This window comes from Astatotilapia calliptera, chromosome 12 (assembly GCF_964374335.1).
Source record: "Astatotilapia calliptera chromosome 12, fAstCal68.1, whole genome shotgun sequence".
Lineage (NCBI taxonomy): Eukaryota > Metazoa > Chordata > Actinopteri > Cichliformes > Cichlidae > Astatotilapia > Astatotilapia calliptera.
Window position 1 is genome coordinate 5,959,539 of NC_137433.1, and position 25,326 is coordinate 5,984,864.

Genomic DNA, 25,326 nt, shown 5'->3' on the forward strand with positions numbered 1-25,326 from the left:
TGAGACATTTTATGTACACACATTATGTATGGCCCTCGTGGAGCTGCTAATGAGTGCTGAAAATTTACATACTTTACATTTTTCGCTCATATTTTCTCATTCTGCACCCTGATGTAGTGCATGTGTCTTGATTTCTTTTTCCCTTTTATACGGATAATATTTCACATTTATGTTCATATTGTACAAGTTGCTCATTCATCCTTTTTCGCAAAAGGTTTTCTTACCCATGAATACTGAGATGCTGTCTGCTTTTTCTACTTTTTGACTTACCCATTAGGCACTAGAAGCCCGCTGGTTCCCGGAGGACCTAATTCGTTAACAATGGGTCAAACTAATTCTCTAGTAGTAGTTTGTAGCAAACTAGGGGTAAAATAAAATAGGGTTAGATTGTGCATTTTTGGGATGGAGGGGGACATCTAATTGTTTGGGGGTGGGGGGTCTAATATAATAGGGTCTTTTCCTTTAAAATATAAGTGTGTCTCAGGGTGTATGCTCTTGTGATTTGGTGCAATTAAAATTGAAATTGACCCTGCTGTTGCCAGAGGTGTTTAACAAATTTAAATGAAAGACTCCTACAAACAGCTGGAAGGAACAAACACAGTTTTAGCTCATGATATATTGTCAGTTTTAATAAAGAGCTTAATGGAATACAGTTCAACAATAGCACTGGAGTCTGTGAACAGGGCAGCTTAATTTAGCTGCACTGGTGCACTGCACTAGCCTATATGAATAATGAAAAGTAGCAGCTTTTTCCTCTCTGCTACAGTTCCCTGTCACTCTGTGCTCACGCTGGGCTTAAATGTGGTGATGAAAAAAAGGTTTGGGGAACACAGCAAGTCTTTCCAAGTGCAACAACTTTTGCACAGGTGTCTCACTGTAGGTGGCATTTGTACAAATAACGGTAAAGAGCGAAATGATGTGCGGTGGTAGTGCAAATGGCAGAAAAGCCAGAAACCAAATATAGGGTTTATTTTAAATTAACCTTCCCGTAGCGTCTATAAGGTAGTGGAAGTATATTGAAATGAATGTGCTGTTCTCTTAATTCAAAACAAGCAACTGTTTTTTGATTTTGTCAAGTTGACATTAACCCAGGTCTACACATCTGTTAGGGTCATGTCACCAGGCGAGCGTTTTTTGTGGGATTTCTTGGCAACATTCTGCCCGCCTCGCTACTTAATCTTACAAGTGGAACAGATTTCAGATATCTGTTGTCTGTGCGCCTCAAATCTGACCTTGTCCTTCTTTTTGCACCTGCTTTTTTGGATTCGATTGGATTGTAGTATCCATTATGTTGCTTTAAGCTACTACTTTCACACACTTAACCTGACCAATTTCCATTGACCACAGAAAATGCTTTAGCTGAAAACACCACCGTCTGTCCCAGTCCTTACTGACTTTCTCTGCTGAACACCATATTTTATTCCATGGCTTTAGCTTTCACATACGCTCATACACAACCACACATAAACTTCTCAGCCCCAGCCCAATGACAGAGGCCGGTAAGCCAGAAATCTGACAAAACACAGCTGTACAGAAAGAAAGAAGGAAAGAAAGAAAGAAGTTGTAGAATCTAAGCCCTTACAAATTTGATATTATGCTTGAAAACCTAGCGAGCTTTGATGCTGAAAATGAGCCCTGCATCTTTAAAGAAAGGCCAAAGCAAATGTACGCCTCTTGATTTAAGAAAAGAAAGATTGAGAAAAAAACACACATACACTCTGTAGAAGCAGATTGGAAAAGGGCTGGGCCTCTGACCTCCAGAAACCTCTCTCTTCTCTCTCTCAACCTTCTTTCTTCTTTACCCTCCTTCTTTCTGTTTCTCTGCCTTATCTCCTCAAACCCTCCAATTACAGTAATGAGTGGTTGAGAGCGAGGGAGAGGAGGAGGCAGAGAGAGGCTGTGCGTGACTGGGAGGATAGATGGTGGGGGGACAAAAGTGGGAGGGAATGGAAGGAGGAGATTCATCATAGCTTTTTATCTGCTTGAGTGCCAGTCATCCACTGACCCTGTGCTGATTGGTCGGTGAAGATTAACAGCCGGGACCAAATGTCGAGACCTGCGCTGCTCTCTGTTGTCGTTCTGACTTCGTGAGGGCTGATGTGGGGGCAAGTGGGCATGTGCATTAAAATGAAAATGCCAGTCTGAGGGTACTCTTATCCAAAGGACCTTTTTTTTGCAGCAGTGAGGGACGCAAACTGTATGCAACGGTTTTAGATTATGAAGAATGACGCACAACACCTCACGGGTTGTTTAAGCAGTCGATTTGATTGCTTTCTTCTTTCATGGCCTGCCAACTGATGGGGTTAAAGTGGCACATGCTCATATTAAATATTCCTATTGTGTTTCACACAATGAGGTCAGTGTATGTACAGATAATGCGTTTAAGGTCAAGTTTTCTGAAAATCTTGTGGATGTAATGACTCAAGAAGAAACATCAAGTAGGAGGCTGAGGGAGGACAACGACTAGTATTTTTTTCTATTTTTGCATCTATATGATGTCACTGAGAACAGATATCGCTAATATGGTCATCTCTGGCACCTCTAGCTCCCCCGTCCTTATCCTCAGATCTTTATTTTGCGATTATCACTTAGTAAGAAAGTTGTAGGGAAGGGGAGAGCAGATAAAATGCTTCTCTCAGACTGTGGATGAACTGATGGGAGGGTTCACTGAAACCCAACGTAAGACACATAAGGAATATTTTGAACTGTAAAATCAAGCGAGGCTGTTCAAGCACAGTCCATTAATAAAAATATGGAGCATAGAAGGTCCACTTCTACACAGCTGCACTGTGATTAAATGAGTAGAAAAATGCTTGAACTAAGTACTACATAATGATACTCGTCAGAAATGTCAGAACTGGAATGTGCTGTCACTGAGGTGGCTGAATGTTAATACTACAGTCAGCAAGACTCTGAGCAGCAAATTCCTGAATAGAATTTGCCGCTGAATTGAAAATGAATAGACACAAGAGGACAAACGCATACACTCAGACCACTGGTGTCTGTCTAAACCAGATTTAACTGCATACAGCAGCGGGCCCCAACCCCCGGGCCTCGGACCGGTACCGGGCCGCGAGAGTTGAGGCTCAGGTTTGAAATGTATGGTTTTCAGGGTTTTTATCGGTTTTCAGCGGTTTTCCTGGGTCTTTTCACGTGTGTTAGGAATAAATCTTCTTTTTTTCGGTTCCGCGACACCTTAAAGGCCCGTACGTGAAAATATTGTCGGGCATAAACCGGTCTGTGGCGCAAAAAAGGTTGGGGACCGCTGGCGTACAGCATGAGGACACATTTTCACTGTAGTTCTCCATAGTCTTTGTGTCTTTTGTTGTGAAATCACTGCAGGTTGTGGCCTTTAAAATCCCGAACTCCATTCCACTCCACAGGCTCCCTTGTATCTCTCTGTGTGTGTCATCAACACAGCATTGTGCACAAAGCGGCCCGGCTCACCACAGCTGGTGCCCGTCGCTGTAAGGCTCATACATGCTGAACCATGACGCATGGAAAAACTGTACTCTTGACTTCAACCGGTTCTTGATTTGTTCTGCTTGTTGTGGATTGCAGTGGCGACACCCCACCGAGCTAGGCTGTTCACCACCACCGCCGTCGCCCCCACCTCTTCCTTTCATCTTGCCTCGTCATCCCCCCTGAAAACCAACCCCCACCCCCAATGGGCTCACTTCTTCTTGTGTTAATCCACTTTTACCACTTCCTCCCCTCCCACTCCATCACGCTGTCTTCCAATTCTCCTGAATTGAGCGCTCTATAGGCGTGACTGTTTATCAAAAGCGGCAACAATAAAGCTTTTACAGAAAACAGATGCTACAAACAAGGATTTACACGTGGAAACAAGAAATGTATCACCTTAAAACCTGTCCCTTTATTTGGTATTATTTTGCTTTGTTCAGCATCGAGTCGGTCCTGACATGAATTCCAATGAAACTCGCTCAGTGTTAATGAGCCCTAAATAACAATAGGTAGATTCAGCTAGTAAGGGTATGCATATCTTTCCCTTTAATGTCTCTGTCTTTCTTCATGCTCTCATTCTGTCGTACACCTGCCTTCCTTGTGAACTTCTGTTGAGCAGACGAAGCTTTGCTGTGTACGTGCGTGCATGTGTGTGTGTCTTTGTCAGAGCAGTGTTGTTTTTATTCTTTCAAAAAGGGTGCCTGCTCTTATGGAGGTCTGTGCACACGCTAGGGTCTATCTGGATGATTGTGTGGGGGCGCTGAGCGGCGTCTCTCCCTCCTCTGTCTGTCTTGTCTCTGCCTCTCATTCGCCGTTTTGTCGCTGCTTCAAAGCGCCCCCTAAAATAGGCCTTTAATCACAGTTTAGTGTGCAAGTGGCTAGGCGGTTGGAAGCTATAAGAAGAGGCTGGGTGTATTTATAGCAGACAGTGAGAGGAAGGCTGGAAGGCTGGTGGAAGCTGACCGCAGTGGCGAGTCCCGGACTGAGAGCTTTTCACCCGGCCATGAAGCAACAGGCGCTCCCCGTGTCCCGCCTCTTCAATGGAGCTCTGTTTGGACTAGCTTGGCTTGATTTAGATTAGGGAGGGTGGTGAAGCTTTGACCTGACCGTGACATGTCCTAGTGAGTCGTGCACATTCATACACACATATGATGGGTCTAAATGCAAGCAAGTACACACACAGCTCACATTTGCATACAGAATGAAATGCAGTCACATCTTGATTTCTTTCAGCATTTGGTTTAAGTTCATCTGTGTTACTTGATCAAAGAAGACATTTTTGTCCTTGTTTTTGTATCCAAAGAAACAATAACATACTATGTTTAAGAGATGGCTTTTGATCTGCTAAACTTTTATGACGTGAAAGTAAACAAATGAAAGCGTTTCATCCTTGACAAGGTTTTCCTCTCGTACGCTGCACTGTGCCATCCACTTGATAGTTTTGCAGAACACTCCAGTCGTTTTATGTGGGTTGTGTGAAATGCCTGTTTCGGTGCATTCAAGGACACGCTGACACATCTGTGCAACACAGCTCAACGTTGTGGCGTTGTACTGATCCGGGTAGGCTTATTTAAACGCACAAACATTCGTTTCTTGAGTTGTACGTACGTGTAATGCGCCGATTGGTCACATGTAAAAGAGAGCTGCAACGAGATCAGTTTAATGTCTTTTCTTTGTAAACTTGGCTCAGGTCCAAAAGTAAGCAAATCAATATAGATTGACTAATATTTGTTAATATATTAGTGTCAGGATATGTAACGATAAATCAATAAACTGTGGAGGTAAACACAGACGACACGAGAGCTCTCACTTCTCACGCCAACTTTGTTCTTGACCTAACAACAACTGACTACATCGCGCCACAAAACTCAGCAACACACTTCCTGTACACTGGGTATGAGTGGAGCCCTCCAGTGGTCCACCACGAAACCAATGAATCATTTAAAAATTAAAGATGATTTGAAGAGAGAAATACACTAGAATGTGTCCACTAGAGGGCACTCTGCAACTTGCTGGTTGTTGTATTTGTGGTTTGTTTGGAAAACCACAAACACAACAATCAGCTGATCCCAGTAAGGTCAAGTGATCCATGACATAACTTTTAACTGCATTGTTACATGATATTAGTAAGGTCTCAAAAATAACTGCACATAAATGTTTGAGAACTCTGTTTATGTTTTCTGTGTCTGAAAGACGAAAAATATCCGCTGATATATCAGGTTTTAAATCACCAAATATCGGTCTTAAATTTCCTCGTTCGATCAGGCACTAGTCTAAAAACTGCAAAACCTTTGTTTGACATCTAAAGTCATCAAATCACTGTTTTGCAGATTTTGTTTTCAGATGATTTTTCATCAACTGAATTGATTTCAAGGTTCAAGATCTTTCGAAGTTCAGTTTCTAGCAGCACTGTTCAGGCTCTCTGGCTTTCTGTTTGTTCTTTTGTTTGTATTGCTCCCCTGCCTGTTAAACTCATTACACCTCCCCTCATGTTTGCTCCTCATTTTTTATTTGCACTCTTTTATTTTCACTTCTCTTCTGCTCCCTGTGATTGTTTTATCCAGGCATCAAAGGCCTTGTAATTTAACCCAAACCGCCCTCAGACATACACACAATCACCAGGTCCTTAAAATGATGGAAAAATCTGAAAATAGTCTAAGTGTCAGGCTTTAAATAACATTCAGTCTAAAGAACAGTGAGTTCTTTTCAGAGAAGAAAGACGCCTTTCTGTATGCCGTGTGTACAAAATACTTCCTTCAGGATTTTTCTGATCGTGTAGATGGAGTTTTTTTTCCCGTCCCATTGACACACACAGAGATGAACCATACCACCTGTGGACAAGTCTTGTGTTTGTTGTCAACAAACCCTCTCTCTTATGAGGTTGCGACCTCCAGCCACACACGCACCCCACAGGTAGCCTCAGGGTGCCACAGTGCAGTGTAAGGTGGAAAGCGCACGTGCCCACATCGCCTCTTAATGACAGAGCCGCTGATCACTTCAAACAGGCCACTCGGAGCAAAACTTTCCATCTGTTGGTGGAGGGATGTTGAAGTCACTGAGCAGGTACCCTGGAGAGCTGTTTGGGACTTTGAACGCATGTGTGTGTGTGCAAGTGCAATGTCTTTTACTGTGTTTATTCACTGTGGGTGCATGTTTACGCGCGCACTGATTTGTGTTGCCAAGAACCTTCACACAAATGTGTGTGTGTATGTGTACCTCAGTACACATGTCAGCTCTGGAGTTTTTTTGCCCAGCCGTGTGGAACACAGCAGATGTGTTCAGCTCTCCCCCGAGGAAGCCTCCTCCGCTCTCTCCCTCTCTCTCCTCTCACTCTCATCTAGCCCGTTCATCCGCACATACCCCCCAATGTTTATACGCCACTGCTCTTCAGATAATAAGCTGACTTCACTACTTATCCCCTTCCTTCCTTTGGTTATATCTTCACTCCTCCCTTCCATCTCTCTGTACCCTTCAAAACATGTTACGACTTGGGATTTCTTTAAGCTGAACTTGTCCAAATTAAAGGCTTTCAGTGGTCTAAGATGGTCCAAATGCTGCTTTAAAATTGGTTTGTTAGACCTTGGAGGTTTAAAAACCTGGTATATTTGCTATGTTTTTGCATCTGTTTTGCCCCTACAGCAAATAAAGACATACATAACTTAATTCAAGGGTCTGAAGCTCACACTCAAAGTACTTTAACTATGATCAATGGACAATAATCTATTTTGTCTTTTAGAAATCTGTTGCAGGTGTGTGCACCAGTTATTAGAGTGCATTTTTGCCCCAGAGCCCCTCAATGATCAAATCATACTTTTTTGTGCATTACCAAAATGGGTTTTCAAGCAATGGATTTGCTGTTCAGTAAGCAGGGACATGCAGACAAATCTAACTCTTCCATGCAAACCGCATCAATCAATGCAACCAAAGCAATCACAAGGAAGTTCTTGGTGCAGCTCCTTTGGCAGCCAGGTTCACCTAGTGATAGGCGGTTACCCGGAGATCACTGACTGCCCTCTAGGTCACGTGTGAATGGGGCCTTAGCAATTGATTTTACAGCAACTACCTGCAGCTAATTGCAAGCAGTCAGGGAGTAGCGCCCAGTAGTTACCAGGCCGTCACTTTCTAGTTCATATAATCTGGTGATGGTAATGGTAGAAACTGATGTGCTGGGGTTCATTGAATTAGCTTTAACCAAAAGAAAAACCCCAGACACATGGTTCCTTACATAAATGCTAGTTAGATAGTTAAGAAATCTAGAATAGTTGAGGTGTAATGAGACTATTTTCAATCACTGTGCCAGATTTCACAACGTTCCTGTCTAGGATGTAGCTGCAGGATGACTATATCCCAACAACAACAGTGACATGTTGAGCAAAGTGTGCAGTTGTCAGTATGTATTCCTTATTACTGTCACGGCAGCTGTTAAACCATTAATTCAGCTGCTCTCCTGTCTTCAATCATCACTGGGTTTCAGCAGGGATGCATTCACAGGTCAGCACATCTCCTTTTAGAGCAACACATTTCTTGTGAAACTCACAGAATCAGAGCCAACCAAGATGTGGAACACTGCCTCAATATGTTTGAGATGAAGGAGAAGAGATCAAAGTCTGTGCAAAGCAGGACAATGTGTCACCAGTTGGCTGTAACAATGCATTTTTTGGAAATTGTCTTAGATAACAAAGCAATCTTGGGCCAGGGGCGAGGTTAAATGGTTGTTAGGGATGTTCCCTTGTCCTTGTTCTGCTTAACTGTAGTGCCAGCATTATTGTGTTTTTGGTATCAAGTGGTCATAGAGAATAGAAAAAAGGCTTTGAACCTTAAAAGCAAGGGCATTGTAAGGATTAAATAGTTTACACTCTCAAGCTTACAAAATGTCTCCTTTTTTTTTCTTTTTTAACTTCGCTTTCTCGTCTCGCACACACAAACCCGCTCACACATGGCGTGCTCCTTCAACCAGAACAGGCTTCTCCTTGTATATAAGTCTATTTAGTCCCAAGTAGGCCACAGCATCACATGAGCAGTTAGTCACACCATAAATCACACACCGGTTCCTGATGCTCCCTCCCTGGATTTCAGCTGCTATTTTCAGTTGAAGCGGGGGGGAAAAGGCGAAAATGTGAAAATACTGGTGGCATAGAAAACAAAAAAAAAGAAATATCCTTATTCAGTATATGAGATCACATTACGTGCGGGCGCTGGCTGTCGTCGCCTCGCATTTTGCACACATTCTATCAGCCTGGATAAAGCGAGAGAGGGGAGGAGCAGGAGAACAAGGTGACACTACAAGCAACACGAGTGTGGATAATGAAAACTAAACACCATCCTTTTTCTCTTTCCTCTCGTCTCTGTCTCAGCTTTCCCTTCTGCTCTGCACCACTAGTTTGTCTGTATGCTTGTCGGGGGATTTGAATGGTGTGCGCGCGCATGTGTGTGTGTATATGTGGGTGCGTGTATGTAGGCATGTGTGTGTGTGCGTCTGAGAGCGAACAGCAAAACAGTAGCTGTGCCTTTTTAAAAATTTTATGGAAAAAAAGTCGACTGTAGCTATTTCTCCACAGATGGGAGCTCGGAGAGAACATTTTGTGATTTTTGTCATAATCTTTCTGTGATTGTTTGTGTCAGCCTGTGAGCAGCAAAAAAAGACAAACAACCCCAAATTGCAAGTAATCCACAACAAATTAAACAATCCTGGAATGAATCAAATCAGTTCAGCTATTTCATGTCAAAGGATGATAGCTTGAGTTGACAAGAGCTAAGTAATATTTTGTCATTTTAATCAAATTACAGCAGTAGTTGCAGGAACAGCTGAGAAAGAAAACCAGCCTTGTGTTGTAGAAGGGATTCTAATGGCCAGCAGGGGGTGACTTGTATAGAAGAATAGAAGAAAAAGAGTCTGACTTGAGACGTTATTTCCTGATTAGTTATGTTTTCAGTCGCTAGTTTTGTGTCTTCAATACAGATTTAATGCAGAATAAAAGGTGGTTAACCTCTGATGACTTGGACGCACTTAACGGTTAGGATCACGGCGATGACGTAGACCTGAGAGGGTTAATGACAAGTCCAAGCACTCACCTACGTCTTTTATTTTCAAAGAACCACGAGCAAAATGTTCAATGCGAGGCTTCAAGACAGTAGTCCACAATGACGCTTTTTTCACATACAGTCCATGAACTAAGTATGAAGAACATATAAGCACATTAGACCAGCAGTCTCCAACCTTTTTTGCAGGACGGACCAGTTTAATGTCAGACAATATTTTCACGGACAGGCCTTTATGGTGTTGCAGATAAATACAACAAAATAAAATGATACGACCAAGACAAAAACTGTGGTATTTTGTAAATATAATAGTAAACACAAATTCACTGTGTGTAACTTTATTAGCAGCGTCCTCGTGAAATGCGCCAACAACATTGAGCGTAACGTCCTCCTTTCTGCCCCTTAATGCTCTCTGGTCGCTATGGTAACGCGTAAATATTTCTTTCAAAATAAGACACACAACTACAACACGGTAAAAGACCCAGGGAAACCGAGCCAACGATAAAATCCCTGAAAACCTTAAATTTCACACCCGAGCCTCAACTCTCGCGGCCCGGTACCAAACGACTCACGGACCGGTATCGGTCTGTGGCCCGGGGGTTGGGGACTGCTGCATTAGATTGATTATATAACCATGTAGCGCTACTTTCAGCTGCTCTTTTATTTACAAGGGGCACCACAGCAGGTGCCTCCACATGTTTGACACAATCCCAAAAGCTTTTACGTCTCCTCCCCAGATCAAACCAGGCAAATGCGTAAACCACTACACTATGGAGCCACTTCACAGAGTGTGCTACAAGGACCATAACTAGAATTCCCATATTATGCGTTCGTACAGTTTCCTCTGACTGACAGGTTGTACTCTATTTCTTTGATTATAGGTGCAGCACTCAATTTACAAAAGCCCTTTGTGTTTAGACCAGAACTGAGTTCAGAACAAGGGCAGAGTCCTGCAAAAGCAACTTAGTAACAGTACTGTTTACCAAACTTCTTGTGTCAGACCATTTATTTCTCCTATTTCCAAGGTAACGGTAAAAGCAGAGCGCCGTTTGTCAGAAAGATTATTCAAAAATGTCATTAGGCTTTCTGGAGAGATGAGCTGTGCAAATATTAGATGCATATCCGAATCTCTTTCTTTACAGCAATATTTCATTAGTCTGTTAGATTGCGCTCTCCAAGTCGCCTTTTCACACATGTGGATGGTTGGGGTACACTACCAACACTGCCAGCTCGGCATGGAGTGCACTGTAGCACAAAAGTCGATGTGAAAAGTTTCTAATTGTCCCTCAGCATCATAATGTCGAGATGTAGCTCTGTTCAAGCAATGTTATCAGAATCAGAATCAGAATCAGAATACTTTATTGATTCTGATTCTGATTCTGATAACATTGCTATAATTGTTATAATAATGTAAGGTTCTGCCATCAAAAATAAATAAGCCACTGCGTCTTCACTTCCTCAAGTTCTAGGAGTGAATGTTCTCTCTAGCAGCTGACAGCAAAACTTTTGTTGTGCTGTGCAAAGTTAGACGTATGGCTTTGGCAAGTATATAAAAAGCAGACTGCTTTGAGGGGTTTGCAGACCTTTTACACGTGCAAAAAGCTGTATAAACAAAGCATTATATGGGCTCGTAAAGCCTTGCATTAAAATGTGATCTACGTGTGGGAGTGCAAGATTCTAATCGCGCTTTCATTTGCATTTTCCATTTGAAATAATAATGCCAACAGGTCCAACTTTAAATCCCTGTATTGTTGTGTACTGCTGCTCTGTATAGCCTGGATTACTCTGCTCCTTTTCAAAGAATGAGGATTTTTTTTTTCTTCTTCTTTTTGTAATACTGCAATGCTGAGTTTATAAGTGCTTTAACAATCTCTGGCCTAAAAGCTGTGTTAAATTGAGGCTAAACACAATTTAAGTTGTTTTCCAAAACAAGATTAGTCGATTTTCTCAATTTGAAAACTACCTCTCCTAATGGAATTTTTATTGAACAAGTGTATGAATACAAACATCTCGGCTTCTGGCTCATAGCAAACGCACTTTTAAAACTTGCATTAAAGCGCCGGCTGATTGAAGCCGTTGAAAGTTAGTTGCGATTCTGCAGATTGTGCACTCTATCAGTCTTTATATCAGCCCTAGATCAATCATCTGCATTCATTGATATGCTCCCTTTAAAAGCTCTAGATTTTGGAAAACTGTGCTATTAGATTCATAATGTTTGGGTGTAATGGTACACACCCATGCACTCTTCATCAAAACAAGGGCTGGTCTGAGAGAGCATCATTGCCTCTTGTTTATTTGCACAGCTTTTCTAAATAGACGCCGGCCTTATCTCGCTGCTGACATGTAGATCTGGAACTTATCAGCCTTTCCCCGAAGACACGGCTTCTGCTCCAGGTTCTCAAAGTAAATACAGAGCTTGGGAAGCTTTCTGTGCAGTGCTCCATCGTGCAGGAATAATTTACAGGAGATCTTCGAGCTAGATATTGTGGGTAGTCTCAGCAAACTCTTCAAGACCTGACGTGTCTGACCTCCTTCCTAACTTCAGCTGTGTTGTTTTAATTAAAATCTTTGTCAGTTAAACTAAATCTTGGGGGGGGGGGATATTTTTATGATGCCACAAAAACAGAGCCCAGACCAGTCGACGTGCAGTTCATTCTCAGACCATTTTAATGAATATAAACCGAAAAGTATGTATCAACTTTTTGTTTAGTGACACCAAAAAAACCTCTCATGGCACAGGCAGCACTCTGTTGGGTAGCATTTAATGGCTGTGTGCTGGCACAACACGAAATCTTAGCAAAAGGATGTGGGAGAGATGAATCGTGGTGGATGACACTAATCTATAGGCGGTGGAGTGGGTGAGGCTTGGAGGTGCGAATGAGCTGAGACATCAACAAATTTCACGAAGGAGAGTGTGAAATGTTCCTCTCAGGTGTTATTCATCTGTCAACAGATCAGCCAAAAGAAATGCAGCTATGCGTTATCATGTGATGTAATGCACCGATGTCTCTGTGTCCCCTGATCCAGATGTGTTGGACAGCATGGCCAGGTTTAGCGTGCCGGGAGTGTTCAACTACAGCATGCTGACTCTGTCTGACCACGAGAGGGTCTTGTACGTCGGAGCACGGGAGGCTTTGTTCGCCTTGGACCCCAATGACATTAGCAGACAGCTAAGGCCACAGGTAAAGCGCACATAAGCACATGAATGCACTTTAAAAGCTTTTTTTCTGACAGTGAAAGAGATACAAATACATTACAGTTCAATAAGGACAAGGAAGGATTTCAAGAAAAATAATTACCACCCGACTGCCACTGCAAACACCCACGCATTCTCAAACTCTTTTGTAGAAATGCAACAAATTAAATGATAACACATAAGATTTAATATCACACTGCTTCATGATGGACAGTTCAGGAACAAAAAACATCCTCCGCACGACTTGGTACAGAGTGCCGCAGAGATAAACACACATTTCAAATACTTAATTTAAACAGACCAAATTCAATTATGATATCATGTGTGATAGAATTATTATAGAAAGTCTTTAAAAATTATGAAGGTTCAGCTTGGATGAACAGGGAAGAAAACATTAAACATAATCTCTGCCTGTGCCACACTTTTTTGAAGTCTGTTAACTAACAGAATGACCTTATTCTATTCTTTTTTCCTTTTGGACTCAATGACATTTGAGAGCACATACTCTGGACATACTCTGGCAGGCAATCAAAGGACTTTATAGTACAATAACAAAGTCGACTGAGTAATACTAGTTGTTGGGTCTTTTGTCAGTCTGGCCTGTATTTTTTCTTAACACTGCAGGCCACATTGAAGCTTAGATTGTAAAAATTGCCACGCAAATGAATACATTCTCAAAATGTAATAATCCTCGAAGGGCCAAGAATATAATAAAATATATTAAGAGCTGTGTGCTTCCAGTGTGTCAACATTTCAATAAAGAAACTGTGTTGCCTTAGTATTGGCCCACATGTATTTTTTAAGCTTTTTTTTTTTTTTTTTTTGAAAGAGCAGGAAACAGCACACCATTGTATTAGCATCAGTCAGTTCCATTTATGGACCAGTTCACCTTGTTCTGGCAATTTAGAGCCCACTTCCACACAGTAAACTTATTACACTGCTCTTAATTTGTGAATAACTGATCCCATTGGCTATGTAGAGCCAAAGACCGAATTTATACTAAAACATAAGCATGCAAGATAAGTACAAGGAGATTTTAAAAAGCATGATCCTAATTCAAACAGGAACTTGAACATAATGCTGTACAGATAAAAGTATGATAGATTATAAAGTTGTAAGACTCTTGCTGCTCTTTGCTAATGCTAGCTTATCAGGTAGCATAGCTATCCTTACCAAAGTATATTGATGCTACAGCATTGCACTTCACATTGTACAGAGTAGGTGGTTAACAAAAAGTGTATTAATGGTAACTTTGTCATAAAAATGGTTTTATGACAAAGTTAGCTTTAATATTGGCTGAAGGTCTGGTGATATGTGTGTTTAGCTAGCAGTTATTTTAGTTAAGCTAGCTAGCTAGAAAAAAAGAAGAATTTTAGCTCTATAGATCCCTCAGCTGAGTTAAGCTAACAATAAAATATCTTCAGACTGGTACAGTCATAAATAAGAGCCATCTTGGCAAATTTTAAAAATGGTCTTTATAAAATTAAAGCTCTAATTATTTTGTAATCATGATTTACAGTTGTTTTGCAAGGTTATTCAACTAGTCTTATTTTGAAATTTGCACACAGCAATGCTGTAAGTAAGCTGCCAGATATTAAGATGATAATGTGTGCAGCTATTGCCTCCAATATTTCACTTCTATCAGCACAAACATATCCACTGTGAATTTGTGGGAGTAGACAGGCACTCGCACACATCCTTGCCCAGGCTTTGGTCCTGTTCCTCAGAGTTCGTGGTGCACTCATTCAGTCTTGTTTTTTTTTGCCATCCTCGTTTTAATTTGTGGATCTTGTTTTTCTGCAAAGCACTCTGGGGTAAACCTGTTTCTTTAAAGCGCTCTATAAATACCCTTGACTTGACCTGACACGCAAACACTTGCACACAGAGAGATGCTAAACCCTCAAAGGCTCAATCTGGGTTTGCTTTGTTCCCTCAATAATTGGTCCATATTGCGATCAATACAATTACAGCAATGCAATGAAGGTGTAGTGAGCAGCCTGCAGCGGTTTGGGGATTGCTATCTGATTTACTGCTGTAATGAGCAATTATTGGATGCGCACACATACCCACACAGACTGACAGACCCTGGCTCAGCCGCAGGCTGTTTGAGTGAGGGTTATGAGTCTTACAGTAATGATAAGATCACCTGTTGTCATCCCCCAGTGTGCAATGTAGACGGAAGAAGCCAAGTCAGAAAAATAACTGAACAGGGACGAGGGAATAGTCCAGCCCCTCTGTCACCACCTGCCCATCACTCTCTCACCCCCTCCTTTCTTTGCTTTAACTGCTTCTCTTTTATTTCTTTGCTGCTGTCTGTCTTTCTTCCCTGGATATTTTCTAGGGATGTTTTTCTCAGCATTTAGACTTTCTCAAGACAAGCAGCTCCCATCTGTGTTTGAAGTGCTTTCTTCTGCATTATTTAGTTATTTTCTTTTCCCGTGATGACTGTGGATTATTTCATTGAATAATTTTCTTTCATGAATTTCAGTCAGTTCCATTTATGGACCAGTTCACCTTGTTCTGGCAATTTAGAGCCCACTTCCACACAGTAAACTTATTACACTGCTCTTAATTTGTGAATAACTGACCCCATTGGTACGTTACATGATGTGACATTTGCAGATCCACACACCTTTGCTCAAAATAGTTTAACCAATATTTTTCTGTTACTTGCGAACCACTTCTGTTTTCGCGGGTTTGCTAATGGCCAAAGCACCGGTAGCGTTATTTGTGCTGACGTAATGGCCGATAACTACCAGAGCATTTCAAAATGCTGAAACTAAGTGGCCCTGTAATAGTGCTATTTCCCAAAATAAATGGGTTTTTTTGTTGTATTATAACCACACTGTAAAAAAAAAACTGTAGGATCTTTCGAAAGAAACTTTTTTTTAAGTTGATAAACTTGTCTAAGGCTCTGCTCATATGGTGTGTGTCTTGGACTGTAAAACAGAGCAGGTACTCTGTCATTAAATAGTCTATGATAAACTGCCAGAAATTGCGGCATACAGGATTTTGACTGAATTGGCACAATTTCAAAGGCTATGTGAAAGGAAACCTCGTTGTTCAATTGAATAGAAAGCAGTCTGGTATATTTTTGAATTATGTCTTGAGATCATTATGAGGTGCTTCCACGTGTCATTTAGCCAGTCTTTTGCACCCATGTGATACAGTCAGAATGGACAAACCTAAGCAGTGCATCCAATATTCAATGAGACCACACCTCTCAGACCACATTCAGAGCATGTGGCCAAATTCTTTCTGCACTGTGTACATCAGCGATCCCCAACCTTTTTTGCACCACGGACTGGTTTATGTCCGGCCTTAAAGGTGTCGTGGATAAATACAACAAAATAAAACCAGTACTGGTACAAAAAAATAGAATATTTATTCATAACACACAGGAAAAGACCCAGGGAAACTGAGTTAACGATAAAAATGAGGATGCTAAAAACCGATAAAAATCCTGTAAACCATAAATTTGACACCCGAGCCTCAACTGTCACGCCCCGGTACCAAAGGACTCACGAACCGGTACGGTTGGGGAACGCTGGTCTACATGGATGTGTCCTGGCCAATGTTCCCTCTAATTTTTCATGTGTCTGAGCGAACACACAAACTCCCTGAGCGATCCCTTGGTCCACTGTGAGCGACATCAGACGTGTGCACTGTGGTCACGTCACCATCTAATCCATCCAAGTTACATGGTTTATTAAAATAATCAAATTACAGCATTTACATTTCTGTTAGTCTACTTTTAATTAACTGCTTTAGCCCACTTACAATGAAAATGTAAAAAAACCTAGTCATTGACCTGTGCAGTACGTTAACACTATTGGAAGTAAAAATAACTTGAACTTTTGAGCCTAAAATGATGACAGAGGTCAGTAATTTGCACCAGAGGTACACTTCAACTGTGAGAGACAGAATGTGAAAGAAAAATCCATGAATCCACATGGTAGGATTTGTAAAGAATTTATTCGTAAATCAGGGTGGAAAATAAGTATTTGGTCAATAACAAAAATACAACTCAATACTTTGTAACATAACCTTTGTTGGCAATAACAGAGGTCAAACATTTACTATAGGTCTTTACCAGGTTTGCACACACACAGTAGCTGGTATTTTGGCCCATTCCTCCATGCAGATCTTCTCGAGAGCAGTGATGTTTTGGGGCTGTTGCCGAGCAACACGGACTTTCAACTCCCGCCACAGATTTTCTATGGGGTTGAGGTCTGGAGACTGGCTAGGCCACTCCAGGACTTTCAAATGCTTCTTACGGAGACACTCCTTTGTTGCCCGGGCGGTGTGTTTTGGATCATTGTCATGTTAGAAGACCCAGCCTCGTTTCATCTTCAAAGTTCTCACTGATGGAAGGAGGTTTTGGCTCAAAATCTCACGATACATGGCCCCATTCATTCTGTCCTTAACACGGATCAGTCGTCCTGTCCCCTTGGCAGAAAAACAGCCCCATAGCATGATGTTTCCACCCCCATGCTTCACAGTAGGTATGGTGTTCTTGGGATGCAACTCAGTATTCTTCTTCCTCCAAACACGACGAGTTGAGTTTATACCAAAAAGTTCTACTTTGGTTTCATCTGACCACATGACATTCTCCCAATCCTCTGCTGTATCATCCATGTGCTCTCTGGCAAACTTCAGACGGGCCTGGACATGCACTGGCTTCAGCAGCGGAACACGTCTGGCACTGCGGGATTTGATTCCCTGCCGTTGTAGTGTGTTACTGATGGTGACCTTTGTTACTTTGGTCCCAGCTCTCTGCAGGTCATTCACCAGGTCCCCCCGTGTGGTTCTGGGATCTTTGCTCACCGTTCTCATCATCATTTTGACCCCACGGGATGAGATCTTGCGTGGAGCCCCAGATCGAGAGAGATTATCAGTGGTCTTGTATGTCTTCCATTTTCTGATGATTGCTCCCACAGTTGATTTTTTCACACCAAGCTGCTTGCCTATTGTAGATTCACTCTTCCCAGTCTGGTGCAGGTCTACAATACTTTTCCTGGTGTCCTTCGAAAGCTCTTTGGTCTTGGCCATGGCGGAGTTTGGAGTCTGACTGTTTGAGGCTGTGGACAGGTGTCTTTTATACAGATGATGAGTTCAAACAGGTGCCATTCATACAGGTAACGAGTGGGGGACAGAAAAGCTTCTTACAGAAGACGTTACAGGTCTGTGAGAGCCAGAGATTTTCCTTGTTTGAGGTGACCAAATACTTATTTTCCACCCCAATTTACGAATAAATTCTTTACAAATCCTACCATGTGAATTCATGGATTTTTTTTTCACATTCTGTCTCTCACAGTTGAAGTGTACCTCTGGTGCAAATTACTGACCTCTGTCATCATTTTAAGTGGGGGAACTTGCACAATCGGTGGCTGACTAAATACTTTTTTGCCCCACTGTATACATATATATATATATATATATATATATATATATATATATATATATATATATATATATATATATATATATATATATATATATATATAAGCTCTGACTTGTATTATGAGTATGAGGTCTGGTAGCTGCAAAGTTGTTGATTTTTTTAATGCAGCCAATGCGCTTTTAAACAAACATTTCAAACTATTTACAGAACAATCAGCTGTTCTGCATTAAATTTGATGCCACACAAATTATTTGTGCCACTCCAAAAGATAATTTCTGTCCACTATGAGATAAAGGAGAACAACAGCCTGATACCTGCAGTCCTGACAACAGGAGATGTATCACTCCTGTAACACCTGTAACATTCAGCAGTCGCCTCATTGTTCTGACACACACAACAAAACTATTGACTACAATACACACTCACTTCACAAGATTTGCGATAAATGTCTCAAATCTCTCACATCTCAAAACACCACCGTCACTCCTAAAACTTCCCCCCGTTTCTTAACAACTAGATGCCACGTTGCCATATCATTTTTTCATTGGTCGACATGGACGAATATGAAAGGGTGGGTTTTTGGTTTTGTTTTTGCTCACAGGCGGAGAGTGCTTTCGAGCATTTTCCTTATAAAACGCTGTTTTTACCGTTTCTTCCCGCAGTAAATATAAACAACGATAAAATTCAGGAAGAAAACCAAACATTGCATATATTTTTATCATAACTCTGGTTTTACGTGGCCTATCAACACAAAATCAAAACTGGTATAAAGTCCACACTTTTTCCATCAATTGTTCCGTCTCTCCTGCTCACATCTCCAATGGTTGTACACGTTGTCATTAACTTTGCTTCACTCCACATCAGCCACGCCGCTTTGCTAGCTAAAACACCAGTGTCGGCACAAACGGACGCTGTCATAGCCTGTCAACCACGTTGATTAGCTGCGTTGATACAAATGTGAATCGCATTATTGGCTGGACTATGGGACAAGGTGGCATCGTTCTAATCCCATACGGGAGCAGCCAGTCACTTACTGACTAACACCGCAAAACAGAATTGTTAAAGTATTAATTTTAATTTCAATTCAGGTTAGATTTTTTTTTTTTGTGCGCAACGCAGATTTTCTGTGCGCAGAGACGTGCACAGCTTAGAGGGAACATTGGTCCTGGCCAAACTGAAGGTTGGTCCTACACAACTCAAACTGTTGACATTGAATCAAAAGCAGGGGCGACAGGATAGGAACAAAAGCTGTTTTGTTTTCTGCAGAAATAATGGCTGTACCACAGCATTAACATCTAGATGACTTTACTGATAACAGATCATTAAAAGCACCCAAATCAACTGCCAGATTTTTTTTTTATTATTTTCAATTATGAAACATCACATCCTTCCACCGCTCAGTTCACAGCTGGTCATGTTTTTGCTGGACATCACCGATTTACATGTTTTTGTTATAGTCAGTAAGGCTGTTATAGTTAATGACAGTTATTAACTGACCTTATATCCAAATATCGCCGTTTGTATGCAGCTATTCAACCAAATCTTTAGTTGTCCAATTTTTTTAAATGACTCTCTTGAAGCTGTATCATAGTTTTAAATAAACCAATTCATATTTTAGGATATTATTAGACATTCATTTTGCATAAGGCTGCCGGCCAGCTGTGCAAGGCAAAATAAAACGCTTTGAAGGGAATGATTGTGTAGCCCGCGTGCATATTCACCGACACAGGTTGTAGGACTTATAATAGCACGTCGGTGTGGGCCCGCATCTTAAATGGAGGTAACAGGTCAGTTCCAGTAATGTGCTATGCAGTTGCGGGGGAGGACAGGTTTGGAAAATTTGACCCATGCAGGACACGAGTATTTGGTCTTTGCAGACTGAAATGATGTAAGTTCTACATTTATTTGCATATAGAGTGGGGAAATGAAATCCAATCAAAAGTGGCCACTCAAGACACATGTGGAGATGCATTCTAATGCCAGGTGTGAACTGGTGTGCTTGGAGCTGTCCGCTTTGATCAGATCTCCCAAGATGCATGTTAATGCCAATTCTGAACAGGGTTTTAAAAGCTGCTGCACATCATTAAGGCAGTGCATTAATGTGATTTAGATAGGGTTTGTCTTTATAAGCCATTAGGTATTGGTGCTGAGGGTAGCTAGTACTACCATCTGAATGTATAGTTATTCTAATATTTAATGTGTTAGGGGGAATTGCAAAAAATTCTTGGGATGACTGGTGACTAATGAGGACTGGATAGGAAGCAACACTAAGCTGCTGGACTGGTTCATTTTAGTTGGTCTTTCTTTAGTTAAAGCTGCAGATCCTACAGGTGATATTTCATAGTCACTGATCTTGATGATTATTCACTTATTAAACCTTGACCACTGGAGCTCTATCATCTGCCTAGTGAACACAGAATATTCAATAAGGGCTACTAACACCAAAGTACATTTGTGAAACCAATAAAGAAACATACTTTTTTACCATTAAAAGCCACTATTGCTTTAACTTGTATCTCATTTTTAAACAGCAGTCTATCTATGCGTGTGTTTATATGGCAAAAACCCAGTTTGACTGCTGTTGGTTCAAATCCAGTCGAGTAAATCAGTTTAATTTTGAATATGCTGCTGCTCTCTGCCTGTAATGACTGGTATAATTATTTTTAATGGTGTGGAAACCTCTTAGTAAACAGAGTTCATACTCTGGATTTGTGTCCACAAAGCAAAGTTCAGCCACGTGTTACAGTTTCAAAAAAGTAGCTACTGTAAATAATTACCGACATTTATTTGTTAAACAGTAAGTATGGACGTATAAAGTGTGAAAGAATGTGCATGTTTCCTTTTTTTATTTGCTTCCCCCCTACATTTTTACCAAAAAAATTTACCTTTTGGAGGATAAAAGCCCACAGCTAGACAGGTAGTTTGTACAAGTGCATTAAATTTGAACCTTTTTCAGTCTGTCTTTGATCCTTTAAACAATGCTACAATCATCAGAGAATTGTTCCGCAGTAAGGACCTCACGGCTTCCTACCTAACACAAATCGCGTGTTTGATCGGGCAGGAACACGACTGCCAGGGAAAGAACCCCGTGGCTTTTCTCTGCACCGCCTGGGCAGCTCAGTTGGTGGATTGTTTTAATTAACTTTACTGTATCTTTAGCTCAGAACTAGTGTAATACATCTTTCTGAACTAGGCCTTTCTTAGCATCCAAGTGCATCTACTCTCATTAGTTCTTGGTAGAGATCATCTTTGAGATTTGTACATTTTGAACTATACTGTATTTGTCAAATATACTGCTTTTGTGAGATGGTGGTTGTTGCTATAGTTACTGCAGCTAGTGGTTAAGAATACAGAGCCCAGTGGCTGAGTTAGACAAAATGGCAAAAAAGGAAAGGACTGTTTTTTGCGGTACTGTGTCTCGGTGTGCACCTTATTAGAGACAAGTGAGGCAATTTCTTTCCCTATTTACAGCATGCAGTATGTACACAGTATATTACATACAGATAGACAGCACACTTACAGCTATATTACTTGTGGGCAAAAGGCAAATAACATCATTCCATCTGTTTCTTTCCTTTCTCCAGATTGACTGGCCAGCTCCGCAGGACAAGAAGAGGGAATGTGTTGCCAAGGGCAAAAACAACCAGGTAATGTAGAACTCAGTTGACGTGGCTGTTGGGGTTACCTGCCTTGCTCAAGGGCAGCGCAGCAGTAGTTTCTAAGACAATCATTTCTAAGAGCATGAAAACATTACTCACTCCTCTACTCACTCAATTACAGTTTATCAAACCGGTCTGGGATTTCAGACTGGAAAGCTTCCAGTCATTACATTAGCACACAGAGAACGTGCATCTTCCAGACAGGGTCAGCAACTTTTAAGGTGGTTCAGTGTGTGTGTTTTACGTTAAGCAACAAAAGAGATACTGAAGTCTTTCTCCAACAATGATGGAATGTTATGAAAAATTGGTTGCACTGCAAGGCAACCTGCTTTTATATAACCCATTTTACAATTATGTTATAACAAACACTAGTAAATAAAACACATTTTGTTTTTTGTCAAGGGTTGAATAAAAAGATTAACAGTAATCCTGTATCTGTGTGGGAAAGTTACAGTACATGTAAACAGCAGCTGTTTAGCTTAGCCTAACACTAACAGAGGAAGTGGAGGGAAACAGCTGACATGATGCTATCTACTATTGTGTAACTGTGATTTTACATGGGTTATTTCTTACGTTACTAAGCAACCCAGTATATAACATGTCTGTGGTTTATTTCATATGAATTAAGTAGGCAACAAACAGCTAGCGTGTTGGCTAGCTAGCTGTAGAGGAGCTAACAGGTTGTTTCCAGGCTATAAATATGACAAGCTATGCTCACCTCTGGCTGGCCATACCTTTATATTGATGAAGACAGACAGACTGCAAACCACTGTAAAGCAATTTTTGTTGTTCTTGTTGTTGTTTTCAAGAGGGTGGAGTGCTAGCAAGGTAAATTCATCAACTCTATAATTGTACTGCACAGATCCCAGCAAGTGCCTAATAGCCTAGCACACAAAAAATACTAGATTTTCCATTCACCACAACTGGAGCACAGGCAGATCATTTCAATTAAAAATGTAGGAAGGTCATGCTGAAGGGTGCAGCCACCTTTGTCAGCATCCACCTGTTTGTAAAACTGTCCAGACACCTTAAAATGTAAACATTTAAGGCTTTTAGACAACTTAAAAAGGTGTATTAAAAAACAATACTATGTACAGTTGTTATGCAGAAGGAATTACTTTAAAAAGAGCATCAATTTTTGTACCAAACTGACAGATTGTAAGTATTTTTCCATCTGTTATAAAACTGGGCAACCTTGGAGCTATGGAGAAACTTCCAAGTGGCCACTAAAGGAACTGCAGTTTGGGGGTTTTTTTTACTTTTTTTTTTTATTTGCTTCTTCAGTCCCCAAGGTTTTCCATTATAGCGTTGTCTTCTTACCTATTTCTTAGCAAAAAGCTATTTTTAATACATGTATTTTTTCTTGATATGACATATAAAAGATGTAACACAGTAATCCCAAACAAACCTCAATAGGTCTTTTGGTTTTGAAAATTTTGTTACAATTATATTCAGCACTGTAATAATACTAAAATTCAGCATCCTCCAGTTCTCACCACCAGTTATGGTACATTTGTAAACTGTGTAAATTGGTCCCTGCTAGCTCTGCACTTTAGTCTCAGCAAAAACCTCTCACTGCTTAGGAAGCATGATCTGCAAGAAGTCATGTTAAATATTTTATAGAAGCACACAGCGCTTTTTGAAATAAAGCTAAAGCTTCTCTTGATCATTCGTAACTTTTGATGGGGTTTAAAGGAGTAAGGGCGTAATAGTTCACTGGAGTGCAATAGCAGCAGCAGTAGCACTTCTTTAACTAAAACGGCCTCCAACTGAAGTAAAAAAAAAAAGATATTTTTATATGCTTAGAAATTAGTGCAACTGGAGATTTAAAAAGACTCAAGCAATTTTAAATATTCATTAGAACCTAATGCATACTCAAACTTTACCTTCTGAAGATCGAAAACTCCTCTTTCCATAGTATGCTGGGCTGTGATGGGGAGAGCTGTAAACATTCCTTTTGTTCTTCATCTTTTATTCTGCTGATCTACTATCTACTATAAAAAATATCTCACAGTGCTTTCATGTGTTAATTTACTTACTACGTAGGAATCACCATATGGCATTTAAAAATGCCTGTTGTTACATTTAATTGGTTTTCTTTTTATGTAGCATTGTAGTTTGATGGAGGACTATCTGCCAGACACATCTCATGCTACATCAGCGACCGCATTGAGCTGAAAACCTAAATTTAAAAACATCACATTGCTCATATTACTGCCTCGAGACAGAGATATTGTTTTGAAGCTCGTTGGAGGGCAAGATAAACTTGGTGTACTGATTTATTTACTACAGTAGAATGACTCATGTGTGAGCGTCTGTTTCCATTTCCATTCAAAGAGCTTTATTCTTCGTCACAGTGCAGACAATAACGGGCACTTCCCATGAATGATTCTGATATTTAGACACATATTTTTTAAATGTATCGGCATCTTTCTCATTTACTTTAATGATTCTGTTGTTTCACCACCTTGAGTGTATCCTAAATTGGGCACTGGACTGTCACGTTTATATTGACTGATATCAAAGTAAATCATCAAAGTAAATGTAGGCTGATTTTGCACCTTCTTAATACATGAATTTATCTGGAAGCATTTTCAAGTTTGGTGAGGATCCAGAAGAATTCACAGCAAAGCTTTGGAGTAAAGCTAAATCTCAGAGGATGTGTTAAGTATTCTGAAAGTCTTTGTGGTGGAATAGGTTTCTCCCCTTAGCCGAGGATAAAACTGCTCCGATTGCCTTGAAAATAACTCCTCGTCACTCTCTCACAGACCGAGTGTTTCAACTACATCCGTTTCCTCCAGAGCTACAACCACACGCTCCTCTACACCTGCGGCACCTACGCCTTCCAGCCCAAATGCACTTACGTGGTAAGTACACGTGTAGCTCCGTAGATAGCAAGTCACAGCGAGCCTGTGCTGACAGGTGTCTACTTGAGATTTCTGCCACCTGACCTGAGGCAAAGACCACTGTGTGACAAAATAAAAATAAATGCAATGGAAAATAAGCATCTCAGGCAAAGGTTAGCCCAACGTGTGAAGGCCCGTGCGCGTACACGTGCACGCATATCGTGTGACATTGATGCAACAAGACAACATGGCGAGCTGTGAAGATCTGGTCCTTGCAACGGACAGACAGACCTTGCAGCTGTGCAATGTAGGTCAATACGTACTGATGATCCTCATTATGTGCGTGTGAATCTTTGCACGTTTGCAGAATGCAGATTCTTTTACCCTCAACGCTGCAGCCCTGGAAGATGGGAAGGGAAAATGCCCGTATGATCCCGCCAAGGGGCACACTGGCCTTATAGTGGGTAAGTATAGCCATGTATATATTCATGTGTGAGGAATAGTAGTAAAAGTTTTTGGATCTTTCTGAACGGATTTAGGATTGTTAAAGAATCACTTTATCCCAAAAAGCAAGACAAATCCCTAGGTGGAAATTCATTGACTTCTATTATCAACAAAAACACACAGTCAGCTTCTGTTGTTCCATCTCAGCAGTTTGTATACTGAAGGGAACAGCCCCGCAGTTTTTACAGCTCTAAAAGAAGCATTAAATGTCCA

At 40.9% G+C, this 25,326-nt stretch overlaps 1 protein-coding gene across 1 annotated transcript in view; it reads left to right on the forward strand.

The window, feature by feature from the left end:
- Nucleotides 1-25,326, forward strand: part of sema4c (sema domain, immunoglobulin domain (Ig), transmembrane domain (TM) and short cytoplasmic domain, (semaphorin) 4C) — a 103,607-nt gene that overhangs the window by 59,156 nt on the left and 19,125 nt on the right. The window contains exons 4-7 of the mRNA XM_026188233.2: nucleotides 12,532-12,686; nucleotides 21,689-21,751; nucleotides 24,532-24,630; nucleotides 24,977-25,073. Of these exons, the coding sequence (XP_026044018.1) occupies nucleotides 12,532-12,686; nucleotides 21,689-21,751; nucleotides 24,532-24,630; nucleotides 24,977-25,073 (414 nt within the window). The remainder of the gene's footprint in view (nucleotides 1-12,531; nucleotides 12,687-21,688; nucleotides 21,752-24,531; nucleotides 24,631-24,976; nucleotides 25,074-25,326) is intronic.